The 16,568-nt window shown below is 33.0% G+C and overlaps 1 protein-coding gene across 6 annotated transcripts in view; it reads left to right on the top strand.

Annotated features, from left to right (window-relative positions):
* Positions 1-16,568, top strand: part of msi (RNA-binding protein musashi) — a 278,252-nt gene that overhangs the window by 197,717 nt on the left and 63,967 nt on the right. The window contains exon 1 of one of the 6 annotated variants that reach the window (XM_076395648.1): positions 8,228-8,435. The exons of 4 other annotated variants lie outside the window; for them this stretch is intronic. In XM_076395648.1, the coding sequence (XP_076251763.1) occupies positions 8,362-8,435 (74 nt within the window). In that variant the 5' untranslated portion in view covers positions 8,228-8,361. Of the gene's footprint in view, positions 1-8,227; positions 8,436-16,568 lie in introns of those variants that run through there. One more of the 6 variants, XM_076395655.1, reaches the window with a different exon arrangement.

Genomic DNA, 16,568 nt, shown 5'->3' with positions numbered 1-16,568 from the left:
AAAGACCATTAACACCGACTATTACATAACATTATTAGGCCGTTTGAAGGACGAAATCGCCGAAAAATGGCTGCATTTGAAGAAAAAGAAAGTGCTGCTTCACCAAGACAATGTACCGTGTCACACGTCAATGAAAACGATGACAAAAATCCTTGAATTGGCCTTCGAATTGCTTCCTGTTTCACCGTATTCTCCAGATCTGGCCCCCAGCGACTATTTCCTGTTCTCAGATCTCAAAAGAATGCTCGCTGGGAAGACATTTTTGTCAAATGAACAGGGGATCGACGAAAGTGGGGCTATTTTGAGGCAAAGGACAAATGGTACTACAAAAATGGTATCGAAAAGTTGGAGGGTCGCTCTAATCAGTGTATCACACTTGAAGGAAATTATATTGTATAAAAAAAATTAATTTTGCCAAAAAATGTGTTTTACTACGGTAGGCCGGGGACTTTTCAATTAACCTGTTACTTATAGGAAATATAAATATCTAGTTAACGTGCTTTTGTAGCGCAGTCCACTTTTCATTGTTTAACGTTATTACTGTCAAAAATTACTTTCAAAAATAAAACAAACAAATGACTCACTATATATGATATTACTACTGCTAGATTGAAATGAAATGTTAGGAAGTTATGTCAACTAATTGACAACAGATTTAATAGAATTTGATGTAAATGTGGCATCTTTATTTACAAATAATCTAAGTGTCGTTTTATATTCAACTCGACTGTTGGGTATAGTAAATTGTTCTACGCCTTCGAGGTTGAAATTTTTGCATTTTTTAAAATTAATTGTATAACAAAACACTCTATATATTGAACCTTGATAATTGGCTGTTGATCCGATAATCAGCAAACTTGAAATGTGTTTCTAAAAATTAACTTTTGGGGTATTAAGAGGAATTGGTTTAAGAGATCGATTTCGATGCACAAACACGTTTCTCATCGGCGGTTTGGCTCTCATACTTTTTGCCTTTTCAGCAAAGCACCTAAGTGCAAGTGGACGATAGTAAACTGGTCCCTGCGGCTTAATCGAACTTAGAATACATTTAATGTTGTTTAAACTTATTATAAGTGAATGATACCTTATGAAATTTAAATTTAATATATTATTATTAAAAAACTATAAGTCTTAGCTCTAAATGAAACTATTTTTCTCAGGCAGTATACGAAAATTTTGTCATGATATGAAGTTAGAGACTATTCCAGCCCAAAAAAATAATTCATAATAATATATATTCACAAAGTCGATTATTCATATCATACTTAAGAAATATAAGAGCATAAAGTGGATATTTTATTTTGGCCTGCGACGTACTTTGTTGTCCGTGATTGTACCCATGACTGATTATCTTTGGGATCCTAATTAAAAATATATTTTCTATCGCCTGTCACAATTTTCTACGAAAAGTGCTTTTCTCTTACTATTGGAAGACATGTGTTTATACGTTGGACTGGAAAGTGTTCATCTAACGCTTTCAAATCCCTAAATTCCTCCACAATATTTATATTCTAGATAATCTATAAGTTTATATTCGAAGAAAAATCTACTGTTTTACTTATCACTTTGTATCTGTCACATACAAACATAGTTAAAGTCATAGAGTAATAGAGAGACAACTCAGTAGGGGACTGTGGAGAAATGTTGTGCTTTGTTCAATATCCAGATGGGGTTAAATAGGCCGTTCAAGTGATTTGATTGGTCAATTTAAATTTCCATTATAGGTAAGGAAAAAAATTTGGGAATACATTTGATTAGCTCTTTGATAAAGTTTGACACGTGACTGCCCTGACGTCACGTTTAATTGTCCAATAAAATATAAATAAAAAGCAATTTCTGAAAGAAACTTATTAAATAAAATTCAATGAATTAAATAAATATAATCTGCAAAACTGTAAATTATTTATAAAATATAAATATAGTATATAAATAAATATATCAGCCAAGCCGGCGCAGTGGTAAAGGCGAAGGGACGGTCCTCCTACTGTTGCTATAACCGCGGGTTCGAATCCCGCTGGGGAATGGTCGTAAATTTATTTTTGTGATTGTTTAAAATTTGTGAATGTTCTAGGCAAGAGTGTAAAATCCGACAAGGAAAATGATCCCAGTCACGCCAGTAACCAGGCTGGGTAAGACCGGATGTCTTCTGGGATGATTTCTAAAGTTGGTCACTCGCCAGTCGGCAGGCTTAATGCTGAGGACCGTGGTTCGGAGCGCACGTTAAACTATAGGCCCAGTCCAGATAAACTCATAGTTGGTAAAAGGAGACTTTAAATTAAAACATATATTAAAAAAATCTATAAAATATAAATATTATCATAAACAAAGAACTCTGAAATAGATCAAATTTATCTCTCCTCTTTCTTCACATTTTCATATTTGTTTAGTGCCTTCAATTTAATAGGGTCTATTAGAGTTGTGGCTTTTTGTTTTCTTATACTGAAAGTAATCTTTGAGTCTTTCTCTGTTAAAATTATGCTTACCTGTTTTATCCAAAATTATATGGCACATATTGTTTTTAACATTCTATCTAGAACATCATTAAATAGTGTAAAATTCTTTAACTTTGCTTTGGTTTTAACTTTACATTTTTTTAAACATGTTTGACAAAAAATGTGTTATATTATCAACGTGGCAATATGTTCATATAAAAACATCTGCAATTGAAGGTATAAAGTGAAGTTGTTATTTCTCAACTCCTGGAAATACATCCCCCGTTAGTATGGAATTAATCCTCTTTAAAATATTCTAAAGGCAAATGAGATTAAATAAATTAACTTATGAGCGCTTTAAATGATTTTTCAAACATACTAGCCGAAGGATGTATATTCTTCAATCCATCAACTTTAATAGACCTAAAAAAATCCAAATTATCTTGATTAAGTAGCCTTAAGCCAATATATTTATTCGGATAATTACACTTTTTTTAATGAAATGAACAATGTGATTAACATATTTTTAATTCACTTTAACAAATTTGTTCTACTTGGACAATAAAATTTAAGCACTATTTATTTCTTGAATTGCTTTGCACCAAAATTCCTAGTGTATTAGTATTAGTAAATTCCTAATATCTTAGTAGAGTTTCAACTATCAAATAATTGATCCAACGATAAAAGTATATGGTCATTTGTGTAACTTCTTTCAGAAAAGGATTAATTTCTAAAATTAAAATATAAATATTTGATATTTTATATGATTATTAATATGAATAAACGTATATCAACTCACAACAAAGAAAACACGCTGTAACGATTATAAATTTCTTTGATGGTTAATCCGGTCAGTATGAGATTATTAACATTATCAACCATTTTTTAGAGACAGCTAAATACTTCTTGGAAGTAAAACGATTTTGCATTTCTTTACTATTTGTATATCGGGATACACAACATTTTCTATATCGAGAATTCACTTTACTGATTGTACTACCGTCTTATAAATACTAATTAACTAATAACTCAATCTCTAAACATTATAAAAATCGAAATGCACTGCTTCTTACGTTAGGCACACTGAAAATGGCACCCGAAACAAATAAACAATAAAGGCGCTGTAGATAGCGATAGCGATTAAAACTAGTTATACGTTAAAGGTAGCGACTTAAAGGAAATCTCTATTTTTCCATGGTTAAAGTGTTTCTGTGAAAAAAACCTATATATTTAAAAAGAGACCAGTTTACTGACGTCCGCCTATTCTCAAAACCGTATAATAGTGAGAGTGAAATAATTTGAAAAAAATCCAAACTTGCTGAAAAAGCGATATTAAACGCATTAAACAATTTCACAGACGCACATCACATAATCCCCAACGAACAATTCGGTTTCCGTTCTAAACATTCATGGCTTCATTAAGCTGCCCGCGTCGCAGCAACTATCCACTAGGCAATGATAAAAGTTCTAAAAACAGGAGCCATATTCTTATATGTCTCCAAAGCTTTCGACCAAGTATGGCACCACGTGTCTAATATTTAAAGCTAAACAACTAGGTCTACCGAATGACCTAATATCTCTGATAGATTCATACTTGGATGGTAGGTCCTTTCAGGTAAGGATCGGTGACGCAGTCTGCTCTCGTAAACAAATCTCCGCAGGAGTCCCCCAAGGCGCTCCATTAGACCCAGCCGTATTCAACCTTTATATGGCTGATTTCCCGGTCTACAAACTTTCCCACACAGCATTTTATGCAGATGAATCCATTTTCTTCACAACCGGATACTGTCCCGATGCAATACGCAATAGACTCCAAATACAACTGAACCAAGCTATAGCGTGGTACAAATTCTGGCGGCTTCAGATTAACCCGAGCAAAACTCAGGCTATTCTTATCCACCGCAAGAAGGAGTTTCGCGCCTATCGCCTCCAAATCGATAAAGTCCCTATACCTTGGCTCCGGAAAGTCTCTTACCTCCAGTTCGAGCGCAGATTCCAATGGTCTGCCCCAATCCATCACACCATTTGCAAAGGAAATAGCATGTACAGCCTATTATTTCCTCTACTCTGCAGAAAAAGCAAATTCCCAGTCCCACAGAAAGGGACTCTGTATAAAATGCTAGTCACTCCAATTTGCCTCATTGGAGCAAAGGTGTGGTACAAGTATGTCTCGGAGAGACCACTTGAACTACTCCAAGTGTTCCAATCCAAAAAAGTCCGTGCGTTACTCAGAGCCCCATGGTTTATGAAGAACGTCAATACACACCTCGAATCAGGCATCCTGTTTGTGAAAAATTTCATAAACATGCTCAGTGTGAGGTTCTCCATAGGAACCTTAGCACACGATAACACCTTAATATAATCCCTACCCGTCCACAAACCCCGGCAGTAAACAAACTACAACAGTCCCAGTCGTAACACAGGATCTCTGTCGCCCGCAAAACAATCATATCCTAAACCTGAAGCGATATCAGCCGAAGACCATTTGGTTCTAGCTCGTTATTCTAGTAAACAAAAAAAAATGGTCCGTTTTTGGTAACCTTTGGAGAAAATTCATTTGTGACTCTGAGGGCAAATATTATGAATTAAACTGTTGAAATGTTATGGATAATTAATTATTTATTTTATTTTTATAATTTTTAAATAAGAAAAGGAAAAAAATATATATAAGGGTAAAATGTTAAAATAGTCAACTTTCTGGAGTTTAGCTGCGTGAAAGTTTATGTTATATATTCAACTGTTTTTTTTTGTAAAAATGAATGCTTATATTAAATAGTAAAAATGTTTCTCCCTTTCTGATAAGATTTGAATTACCTTCATTAGTCTTAACTTGCTGCTGACTCAGAATATTTGACATACTAACATTATACAGTTAGTTAGTTCAATGAAAGAAGATATCAATAACGAGGTTTTATCCCAATGAACCCCTAAGAATTTTTATTTTCACTGCTAATATGCCTACTGGTCACTTCTGTTGGTCACCCGCCAGTTGGTAAGCTTATGTCGAAGGCCGTGGTTCAAAGCCTACGTTATGCAGTAAGACCATACTTGGAAAATCATAATTAACCAAATTACTCGTTGATGATCCACGTAAAACGCAAGAAGAATATGCAGAATTGTTAAGAGTAACACAAGAAGCTATTTCCGATCATTTTCCGAAGAACATGGGAATCATCTTAAAACTGAGATATTTTGTGCCTTATGATTTGTAGCCGAGACATTAAAAAGTATTTGTCATGTGTGAAGTGGTGCTTCAACATCAAAATCGGAAATGTTTTTTGCAGCGTATTGTTACTGGAGATGAAAAGTGCGAAATTCAAAACGAATAAAATAACGGGAATCACTTGGTCATGCATGAACATCAACGACAAAGGCGAATATCCATGGCTCCAAGCTCTGCATTTGTTGGGATAAGTTTGGTGTGGTATGGTATGATGAAATAAACCTAACCTGCTAAAACCTAATGAAATCATCAATGGGGATCGCTATCGACTACAATTGATGCGTTTTAATCGAGCACTGCGCGAAAAGCTGCTGGAATATCACCAATGACACAACAATGTTATTCTTCAGCGTGACATCGCTCCACCACATATCGCAAAACCGGTGAAAACATACTTGGAAATGTTAAAATGGGAAGTGCTGCCCCACCTGCCGCGTTCTCTACACATTGCTCCTTCTGCTTACCATTTGTCCCGACATTTGAGTCATTTTTTATTTTAAAACCAATTTAGGGACTAATTACAATATTTAAATAATCTATATATTAATCGGCTTTGCGAAAATGTTGCCACCCTTTTTGAGAAAAACGAGGTCACACAAATAAATGAATTTCAATAAAACAAAACACGCCCAAATCAAGCAACCAGGAATAGCCGTCAGATCGGCCACAATATATAAAGAAATATTTTAACTTCTGGCCATTGCGCTTCCAGCTCCAACTCTTACGGCAGACCATTCGTTCTGTTGTCTGTTGTACGTAAATTAAATACGAATGTGTTTTAAAGTCAAAATCTGGCAAGGTTGTACCGCCGGCAGGCAATTTTTAATCGGAACTCAAATTTCTAAATTTTACATTTAAGACAATATTAAAACGGGAAATAGAGTGTTAAAATACTATTGTACGAAGTTATTTAATTTTTAGCAGTGTTTTTTTAAAGATTTTGTGTTACTCTCGATAAAAAACTTTTAAGAATAGTATGATCACGTGAAATTATATTTAACATTTTTTGTACAGCGAATATATATAGTCTATTCAAAGTTTTTTTGTACATACGTCATCAAGATGTTTAATGTATTGCCTGCCGCATTTTGTAAATTCGTTTTAGAATCAGACAATATTTTCCTTCTAATTTTATTCTAGTTGCAAAGAGACACAATGCTGTCTGATTAGTTCAAACACGTAAACGAATGAGCCTGTCAAGGTCGTCCGTTTGTTAGATGTTTGCAAAATTCTTGAAAGCAATAGTGATAAGAGGTTATAACTCTAACCTATACATTATTGTGGCTGTATAATTAACTGTAGCTTTTAAATGTCCCATAATGTTAAAATAAATTATATTTGATAATATTTCTTTTCAATTATTTTATTTACATTAGAATTTTGTTGTATGTCAAAGCCAAACTGGACTAAAACTCGGAGTTGATGCGACAACATTGCGACGTTTTGACGTCACAAATTTAGATGACGTTTGTACAAAATAACTTTGAACAGACTATAGGGATATAAAGGAAAAACCTAACCTATGCGAAAATTTCATCCCATGATAGATTAATAAAATTCAAAAATAACAAAAATCGTCTCTCCTCTATGTTTATAAGTTAAAAATTAACAATTAAGAAAAATTGTTCTTTCTTAAGGACTGATAGTAATTGATATGATTCTGAGACATAGTACCTCATTGTATTAGTAGTTCGTTTCGTTCATTAGTGATTCTAAAGGTGATTAAGATTTTTCTCCATTCATGTGAAAAAATCCGTTCATGTGAAGCAATGGCTTGGAAAGTGTTATAGGGACTCGGCTTCATCAAGAACAACAACAAAACGTTAGTGTGCTGGCTTCAAACGTTATCGTAGAGATAACGATGACGCAGAACGCAGTAGACGTCCAAATGAGGTGGTAAAATTGAAGTGTGAAGTTAGTGAGTTAGCTAACATTGAAAGATATCAAAAGAAGGTGTTGGTTTTAAATTACATGTGCATTTGACTATGAGAAAGTTCTGTTCAAAGTTGATGCTGCGTTTGCTCACTGTTGACCAAAAACAAGAACGTGTTGGTGATTCTGAGCAGTGTTTGGCCATGTTTAAACGTAACAAACCGGTATTTTTGCATCGATATGTGGCAATGGATGAAACATGGATCGATCAGTTCACTCCGGAATCAAAACGATCATCGTCTGAGTGGACAGCAACCGGTGACAAGCCTATTTTGAGACAAAAAAATGAATCGTTCTACAAAAGTGGTATTGAAATGTTAGGTGGTGCTGGAATAATTATGTGACTCTTGATGGAGATTACATTGATGAATAAAGCCAATTTTGAACAGAAAACCCGCGTTTTCTTTATTACGCCCGGGACATTTCAGCCCATATGTTAAAACGAAATCGTTTTCATTCGTTCCGAGAGGAAATTGATCCACCTGCGAGCCAGTCGAATTAACCGACGTCCCGGTCGCCGGTTGAGCGGCATGTGGCGGCAGCGGAACAAAACAGCCGGCGGCCAGGCAGAAGGGCCTACCCGCCCGCCCGCTCCGAGCCCGACTAACGACAACGTGCAGCTGCCTCGCCGGCTGGCGGCCAGTCAGTCTCCGCGAGGGTATCTAAGGGTGAGTGCGTTTCGTCTGCTGTCGCCGCCGTCGCCTCCGATCGTTCGTTCGTTCGTTCCAGTCAGTCCCTTTTTCGCCATTCGCGTTCAGGATCGCAGCGCGAAACATGCTGTTCGAAAATCCGCCCGTGGCCGCCGCCAAGATTTTCTCTACGTACGCCGTACCGCCGCCACTGGTCGGGTAAGTGTCCAATTTAGTACTGTCCCGATCCTCAGTGTCGGAGATCTCTTCCTCCGTCTCTTTGCGTAGCATGTCCCCGTGTATAGAGGAATTTTAACGGTCATTTTTTTTCCTTAGATTACTTATGTTTTGTATTTTTGTCGTTGACACGGAGAAAATAGAGATTTAACTTCATAGGCGATTTTGAAGAAACGTTTCGCGACGTCCAGTATCTGGATGACACTACTTTGAACTTGTTTGAATCGCCAGGGCATTTGATCGGTTCATTTCATTTATATGAGGCATTTGTTTTTATTTTATCAGCGCCATTTTCTGTCTGCAGAAGTAAAGAACCAGTTATAACGTTTTTCTACTTTTTCGCGATTAAATTGATCAAAATTAGTCCGTGATAATGCATGTTCCTTATAAGTGTTGTGTAACCAGGTATACAGAAACCAAAGTAACGAGACATCGTTTTCCCTTCAAGAAGTTTCCGACTCTTAAGCTTAAGCACGTGTGAGCATTGATTTTACCTGGTATGTTTACAATTATATACGATTTCTGTGTATACATAAACATAAACTGTTTTTTTAGAAAAGCTAACCTATTTTTCACCTTGTTGTCATCAAATGGATGATATATACAAATATTGACCAGAGTATAAACCGAAGTATCCAAATCGATATGTTGTGGCATAAGACCACCTAACCAAAATTATTTTGGATCTATTACAAATCATGAAGTCAAAAATATAGATGCCTTGACAATTATGTTAAAAAAAGAAGTGAATTCTTTGTTTATAATCTGTTTTGGCTAACTCTATAAGCCATAGTTTACAGAAGTAAAATAATATCTCATGTCATATTTAGCAACTCCTTCAAGATTGTTTTATTATATTGTATGTAGGTCTGGTGCTTTATTTTATTCCTAGATTCTGCCATGTCAAGAGTGACACAATAATTTTACACAAATTTTAAACCTTTTCATTGTATAATAGGGAATGGTTTTCAGGATAAAATTTTACAATTATTATGTTAAAAATACAAATGATAAGTGTACGACATTTTTGGATTAAAGAACTTACTAGAATTATAGTGGGGAAGATATAATAGGGATTATAGATTTATATTTACATGTGTGTTAAAAAATTTATGTAAGTACAAATCTGTTTGTTTCTATATATACTTTTTTATGTTTTTATTGAATTTTATTTAATAAATTTATTTGGAGAAATTAAGTTAATTTTTCTATTTCAATCATTTTTCATCTTAGGTAAAATATGTTTAAGAACCAATCAAATGCCTTTACGACAAAATCTTTTCTTTACAGGTGTTTATGATACATATTAAACTAACCATTCAAATTACTAGAATTTCAATCACAGTACCTCTAGATATTGAACGTTGCGAAATTTTTCTCAAGAGACGCCCATTGAGTTCACTATTACTCTATGGTCGTTGATTTACTCTGTAACAGTTGAACCATGATGGTAATACAACTCTACCGCTTAATAGATAGATACGCACACAATCGTAAAATAACTCGACTCGTTACTATAAATTCGTTTCACTCGTTATTGTGGGAACGCGAGGCTTTTTGTTTTATTTTTCGAGCATGCTGTCAGTGACCGCCGCCGCAGCATTACGCTTTATTAACAAAAGAAGGAAAAAACGGGCGAATGCGTCTCCTTGAACCTTAAATTTCGGCTTCGATGGTGATAGGCGATTGTTTTCCGAACGATTTACCTAATGACTTCGTGGTATTGCCGGTAGTCGTGTGTTTGTGTGTGTCTTTGTTGTGATTAATACCTCAACTATTTTAGTCTCGATGACGAAAGCCGCGGGCATGACAGTAGTTTGTTGTTGCAGGCGTCTGGTGTCATTTTGTATCACCGTTCGTGTTGAAAATCAAGAATGTATGGATATTAGTTAAATTAAACTCGATATATTTCACTTGTTTTTTTATTATTTGTTATTTTAATAGTCTACTGTAATCTGTTTTTTTTTTGTTTTTTTAAATCTACACTTTACATTATATATGCTTAGTACAATCTTAATATATTGAAATAATTTATTACTATTGGTCTGTTGTGCATAAATATACAAGCAGAACGAGTGTAGGATAAATACATCAGTATGTATTTCTGAAATTAAAATCAAATTAGGCTTCTTAAACTAAAGTTACGAGCAACACTTATACCCCATACAAGTGCATACGATTTAGTAACCTTATTTCAAGGTCATCGTGTAGTTCTTCGTTGGTTACGTAGCGATAAGTATCTAGTTAATCTAATAACTAGTAAGTTTGATATTATAGTGCAACCTTATCTTTGACCACTATAATTTCAAATAAGCTTTATAATAGCCTGATAAACATAAAGAATATCTTTAAATCTGAGTCTGATCTGCTCTGCTTTTTCTCTGCGCGCTGTTTTCAATTTATCCTACCATCGAGACGGATGCCGAAATATTTAACGAATTCTCAACTGATAATTAGGTGTTTTGTCATATCGTCGATACACAAAATTGACATGGACAGGTTTGGAGCTATTAAGCTGTATTTTTCAGTATCTAATGCATTTGTGGGTCTTATTGACTCTCACCTGTACTTTTTCTAGTGCCCTGGGCAGAGATATCCTTTGCTATAATATTTGTCACATCGGCAAATGTTCCAAGTACTGTTTTTTTTTTGTTATTGGCATATCAGCAGTGTAGAGTGGAGACAGGAATGGTTCCAAGACACTACCCAGCGGAACTCCAGACGAAATAAGTTCAAACGTTGAAAATGTCTCTTCATACCAATCTTTCTTTCTAGAAGATACGATTACTCAGCTTGTGGAGTACTCCCAAACGGTCAAAAGCTTGTGAGATGTACCGGAATATTGCAGTGCATTATTTATTTTCTTCAAACGCCTTTCAGTAGGCCGTTAGTTGCTCTATGCCCTTGACCGATTGTTGAATTGTGATTTCGAAATCCAAACTGAAATTCCGGTATTTTTATAAATGGTCTAATACTTTTGAATAATAGTTTCTTCAATAAATTGGATATCGCAAGTGGTAGCTAGATGGGCTGTAATCTGAATGTAGTTTTCCATTTAATGTTCAGAAGCATTCTGTGATATTCGTTCTGATAACTTTCACTGATACAAGCAATCTTGGTTTGGTTCATCTAAGTGTTATTGTCATTGTTAACTAGTTACATTAGTTCAACTAGGGATGTCGGCAACCGGGAAAAATATCGATATTTATCGGAGAAAAAATATATCGATGTTTTTGCAATATATATTGATATTTTTAATAAACCCTTACTATTTAAAAGGTTTATTTTAAATAATTAAAGGGTTTATCATTGGGTTTAAGAAATATATTTATTTTTTTTCAAAAAATATTGATATATCGATATTTTTTCGGCATCCTTTAGTTCAACTCTCTCGTGGTTTCCTAACTTCTTCTGATGATTACCCATAAACTGGCGAGTTTCTCATTTAATTTTCAGCAGTATATAGCTTTATGTCTTAATGCATGATATTTTAACATCGTTGTTCGATATATTTTGTGTTATTCGCCAAAGTTGGAAAAGTAGGGTCATTTTGTCACATGTCATTGAAATTACTATCGTTGTTATCCTTGTTTTAATTTCAAAATAAATTGGATATAGTCAACCGGTGACATACTTTTGAGGTTATGGTAATTTTGTTTCCAAATAAATGTCTGTTTTAAAAAATAGATAGAAAAATATACACGAAATAAATATTTTTTCACTTTGGCGCCTGATGAAACTAATGTAAATTGTTATCTCGCCAAATACGATAAGATTTATTATTTACATAATAATTTATCCACAAATCTGTCTTATGACTGTATACGATTTTCAATTTAAAATGATTTCGATCATGACCTTCTAACTACTTTAAAGCCCAAACAGCCCGGTAAACGTTCAACACTGCCTATAATTGTATACCTCTATCATCTGGTTCACGCTTTTCATTGGTGTAAAATTAAGTCGAATCGAAGTCCTGGCGTTATCCTGCAAGCTCACATAGGCTGAATCAATATTTTCTGCAGGTTTTAAGCTTCAACGAGGTAGGCGTGTAGTTTTGTTATTTACATCACAAAGATGTATCTGTACGCTTTGTTTAAGGGGACATTTTAATCTATAAATTAGAAAAAAAAACGATTCAAATTTGAAATATAGATTAATATTTTACTTTTAAGAATATGCCTTTTAGAGAATATTTCAAAATTTAAATTATTTTCAAAGTTACAGCTGTTTTAGTGGCACGGCATCTAAAAACGAAACTTTAAACGCGTTTTTGTCGAATCTAATTTTTTCATTAATAAAAATTTAAAAATTAAAAATTTCCTGGAAATTAAGCTTTTTAAATAAACATCAAACGAACAGTATCTCAGTTTTAATTTTTTTTATATATGTTGCTTCTTACCTCCGTTACCACATTAATTAAATATTAGTTTGCTTGTAAACAGAATATTTTTGAATATTTTATAATTTATTTGTTATAATAACTATATAGAGAGGTAGGGGTGAATATTTTTATTATTATTCGAATTCAAAGAACAATAAGTTTCATCTAGTCCATCAAAAAAACATGTATAGAAGAATTGATTTGAGTTATAGTTTATAGTTTAATAAAGCTAATAATAGTACTTTAATGTTAAGTATGATATAGTTTAGAAATATAAAATAAGACAACTTATCATCAGTCGCTATTTTTAGTTGTAACGTTCACTAAATTGAAACAAACTTTTACGTTGAATAATACATTTTCTGTTTCCTGTTAGACACTTTAACTAGTATAATTTACTGAAAAATAAAATATAAGTATCAGATAATATTCCCTGTCAGTGTCACTGTCATTATAGCTCTTGAACCTAATTTAATGGATTGTTATACTGTTTATATTTATTTTAAGTGACTAGGGACGGATTCGTCGAACCAACTGTCAGGTTGATGACGTGAGAATGCTGGTAGTCGCACGATGTTAACACCTTTCCCTGAAGAAGGAGAATTTGGTTTTGTTTAGTTAATTCTTGGGTTATATTAATAAACGGTTCGATTTGTAACTTTTCTTTTTCGTCGATAACATTTTTCGGAAGAAAATGTAGAGTATAGCACGAAATGGCGGTTTTGATATTTAAAACTATTTCGGCTGGAATTCCACAAGGTAGCGTCTTAGGACCTCTCCTACATCTGCTCTATACTGCTGATATTCCAATAACAAAAGAAACACTACTTGGAACCTTTGCTGACGACACAATTATTACGGCAAAAGAAATATCTCTGCCTAGGGCAATAGAAAAAGTACAAGTGGCAGTCAACAAATGGACGAAAGATTGGAAAATTCAACTTAATAGCTCTAAATTTGTCGACGTTAATTTTGCATTGCCGCGAAATAATAAAAACTTAATTATATCACTCAATGGATGTCCAATTCCTCAAGCGGAATCAGCTAAATGCCTTGGAATCCATCTTGACGGTAGATTAATTTGGAAACATCACGTTAGACAAAAAGCAAAACACATTGTAACCAAAATAAAACAACTATACTGGTTAGTCGGAAGATACTCTCAACTTGATCTAAAATCAAAGAGTTTGATCTATAATACAATTATAAAGCCAATTTGGACCTATGGGATAAGTTTTTAGTGCACTAAAAGTGCACTAAAAATTCAAATCAACTAGTCATACAACGCTGTTAAAACAAGGTTCTTCGATTTATTACTAATGCTTATCGCTACGTAACCAACAAGGAACTGCACGATGACCTGGAAATCAAATGGATTTGCGAAGTTATCCGAGATTTCGTCTTGAAACACGAAAGAAGATTACTAAATCATACTAACGTGGAAACAATACAACTGCCGGACAGCGCGCATAATGTCAGAAGATTGAAGCGAACAAAACCATACGAACTTATATAAAGTGATGACATATTGATGTATTTTCTCGCTCTCTTCTTGCTTGCTCGTGAATTAATGTGAATAATAATAATGAAAAGTAGTAATAAATTAATTGTAAATCAAGATTGTACTATGCGTATCTAATAAAGATGTTATAAAAAAAATTAAGTATTTTTATAACGTATCGTGTAAAACAAACTTAACTTTCAGCTCTATCATCTTAATATTAGCTTAATTTAGTTAAAAATGAAATATATTTTAATTTCCGTGAAATTCGACAATTAATTTTGTTTTTTTAAGTATTCGACACTCATTCGATTATATCAAATCTGAGTAACAATTAATCACATATAGTAACATTAATTAATGAGAATCGATATGTAACAAATATTGTAACAAGATCATTCTCTTTTCATTATTTTCTCTTTTAATCAGTTCATATCCGGTTTCATTAATTACTTCCAAAAATAGCTACAATAAACTAGTTTTTTTTTAGTTATTATTGGCAAACATCAAACAATCTAATCGATATATGTTGAAATGAGGACTATTTTTCTTCGTTATTGTTGACAAACTTGGGACTACTAAAACGTACAACGAAAAACATATGAAACTAAATAACTAACGGCGACATTTGTACTAAAAAGGTATTTTTAGAGGTCCTGATCGATTAATAATGCTAGTATGCTCGAACGACTCATCATACTCCACATGGCTTCTATTCTGCGCCGAATTACAGCAGAGGTTTTGGTTTACCTACAAGAAGTTTTTACTATCTTGTTACATGGCGACTATTGTAGGGTTGTCCTAAATTGTCAGGTGTGACAGTGGTTTTGAATTATACAATATCTACAATTAGTAACTCGTAAGTGTATTATAATGAATAATTTATTAATGAATAATTTATTAATGAATAACAAACTTTATTACTTAATACAGTAATCTTAATATACTTGTACAGTCCGTTTTCATTAAATCTAAATAATAAAGCTATTTAACTTAAAAGAAAGAAAAAAAATAATAAAATGCGAAAACAATAAGAGAACAAAAGCAACACACTGTATTATTATTTTGTTTTGTATACAGTATTATAAAAATGTATTATTTTAATTAATTTTTTTGTAAGATGTTTATTTTTTCAATGTCTTTATTTGATTGTTGAATATTAGTATTTATATCTCACCCAATAATAAGTCTCAGTCGATAGTGACTAAAATATACACAAAACATTCTTTTATATTTATAATTTCTATTATGTAATAATCTTTCATTAGTACTCTTCATCGCACCGTTCTAAATTTAATGGTTCTAATTAGCGATGGGAACTATCGACTGAAAACTGTCCGGAGATGTACATATTCCTTCACGTACTAACTGTAAAAAGGAAAACGAAAATAACTACTGAATACTATTAACATGCAGTTAATAATTTTATTTTAAACGAAGTAGAATTACTTTTATATTTGAATATTCTGTGGATTTGTAAAAAGGATTGGAATTTTTCTATGAAATGGAATAATACCCCACAAATGTTTTATCGTATTTTAATATGTTAATTGCTATTTTCAAATAATATACTATAATAAATATAGACAATACAATAGAACTTAAACAAAACCTAAAAACTAAAGGTGTACAATAACCATAAATACTAAATAAAAATTAAACATATACCTAATCATAGAAAAAAACACTCATTCATAATATAAAAATGATCGTACAATAACTACTAGAGCTTTTTTAATTAAAGTAAATGCTTTATTAATTATTGAATCGAAATATTTTTAACAAAAATCGATAGAGTAATCGAAATATTACTTATTATTGCCATAAAAACAGTCAAAAGTATTTTACTATTTATCATTAACAATTTTATTACATTAACAATCTTGAAAAATATCGTTCCAAAATACTGATATATTGATATATAATATATTGTTATTTACAAGCAACCTACCAAAAAAATTATAAAACTATATATATTACATAATGTATGTAAATATAAATTGGGTACATTTTTGTCAAGGTCGCGGCTAGGACGACAGAGACAGAACGTTGAAAATCAGTCGAATGTAAATAGTAACAAAATCAGTCGGACCGAAAATAGCGACTGAAAACAGTCGGCTGAAACAGTCACTGGTAAAAAGTAGTAAAATCATTCGAACCAAAAATAGCGACTGAAACAGTCGTTAGTCGATTTCAGTCGATAGTTCCCAACACTAGCTCTAATTATAGG

This window comes from Rhynchophorus ferrugineus, unplaced genomic scaffold (genome assembly GCF_030347505.1).
Source record: "Rhynchophorus ferrugineus isolate W39M unplaced genomic scaffold, kcgeb_rfMv2 rfM2, whole genome shotgun sequence".
Lineage (NCBI taxonomy): Eukaryota > Metazoa > Arthropoda > Insecta > Coleoptera > Curculionidae > Rhynchophorus > Rhynchophorus ferrugineus.
The sequence above is the reverse complement of the archived record's forward strand: the minus strand, read 5'-3'. Positions and strand labels throughout refer to the sequence as shown.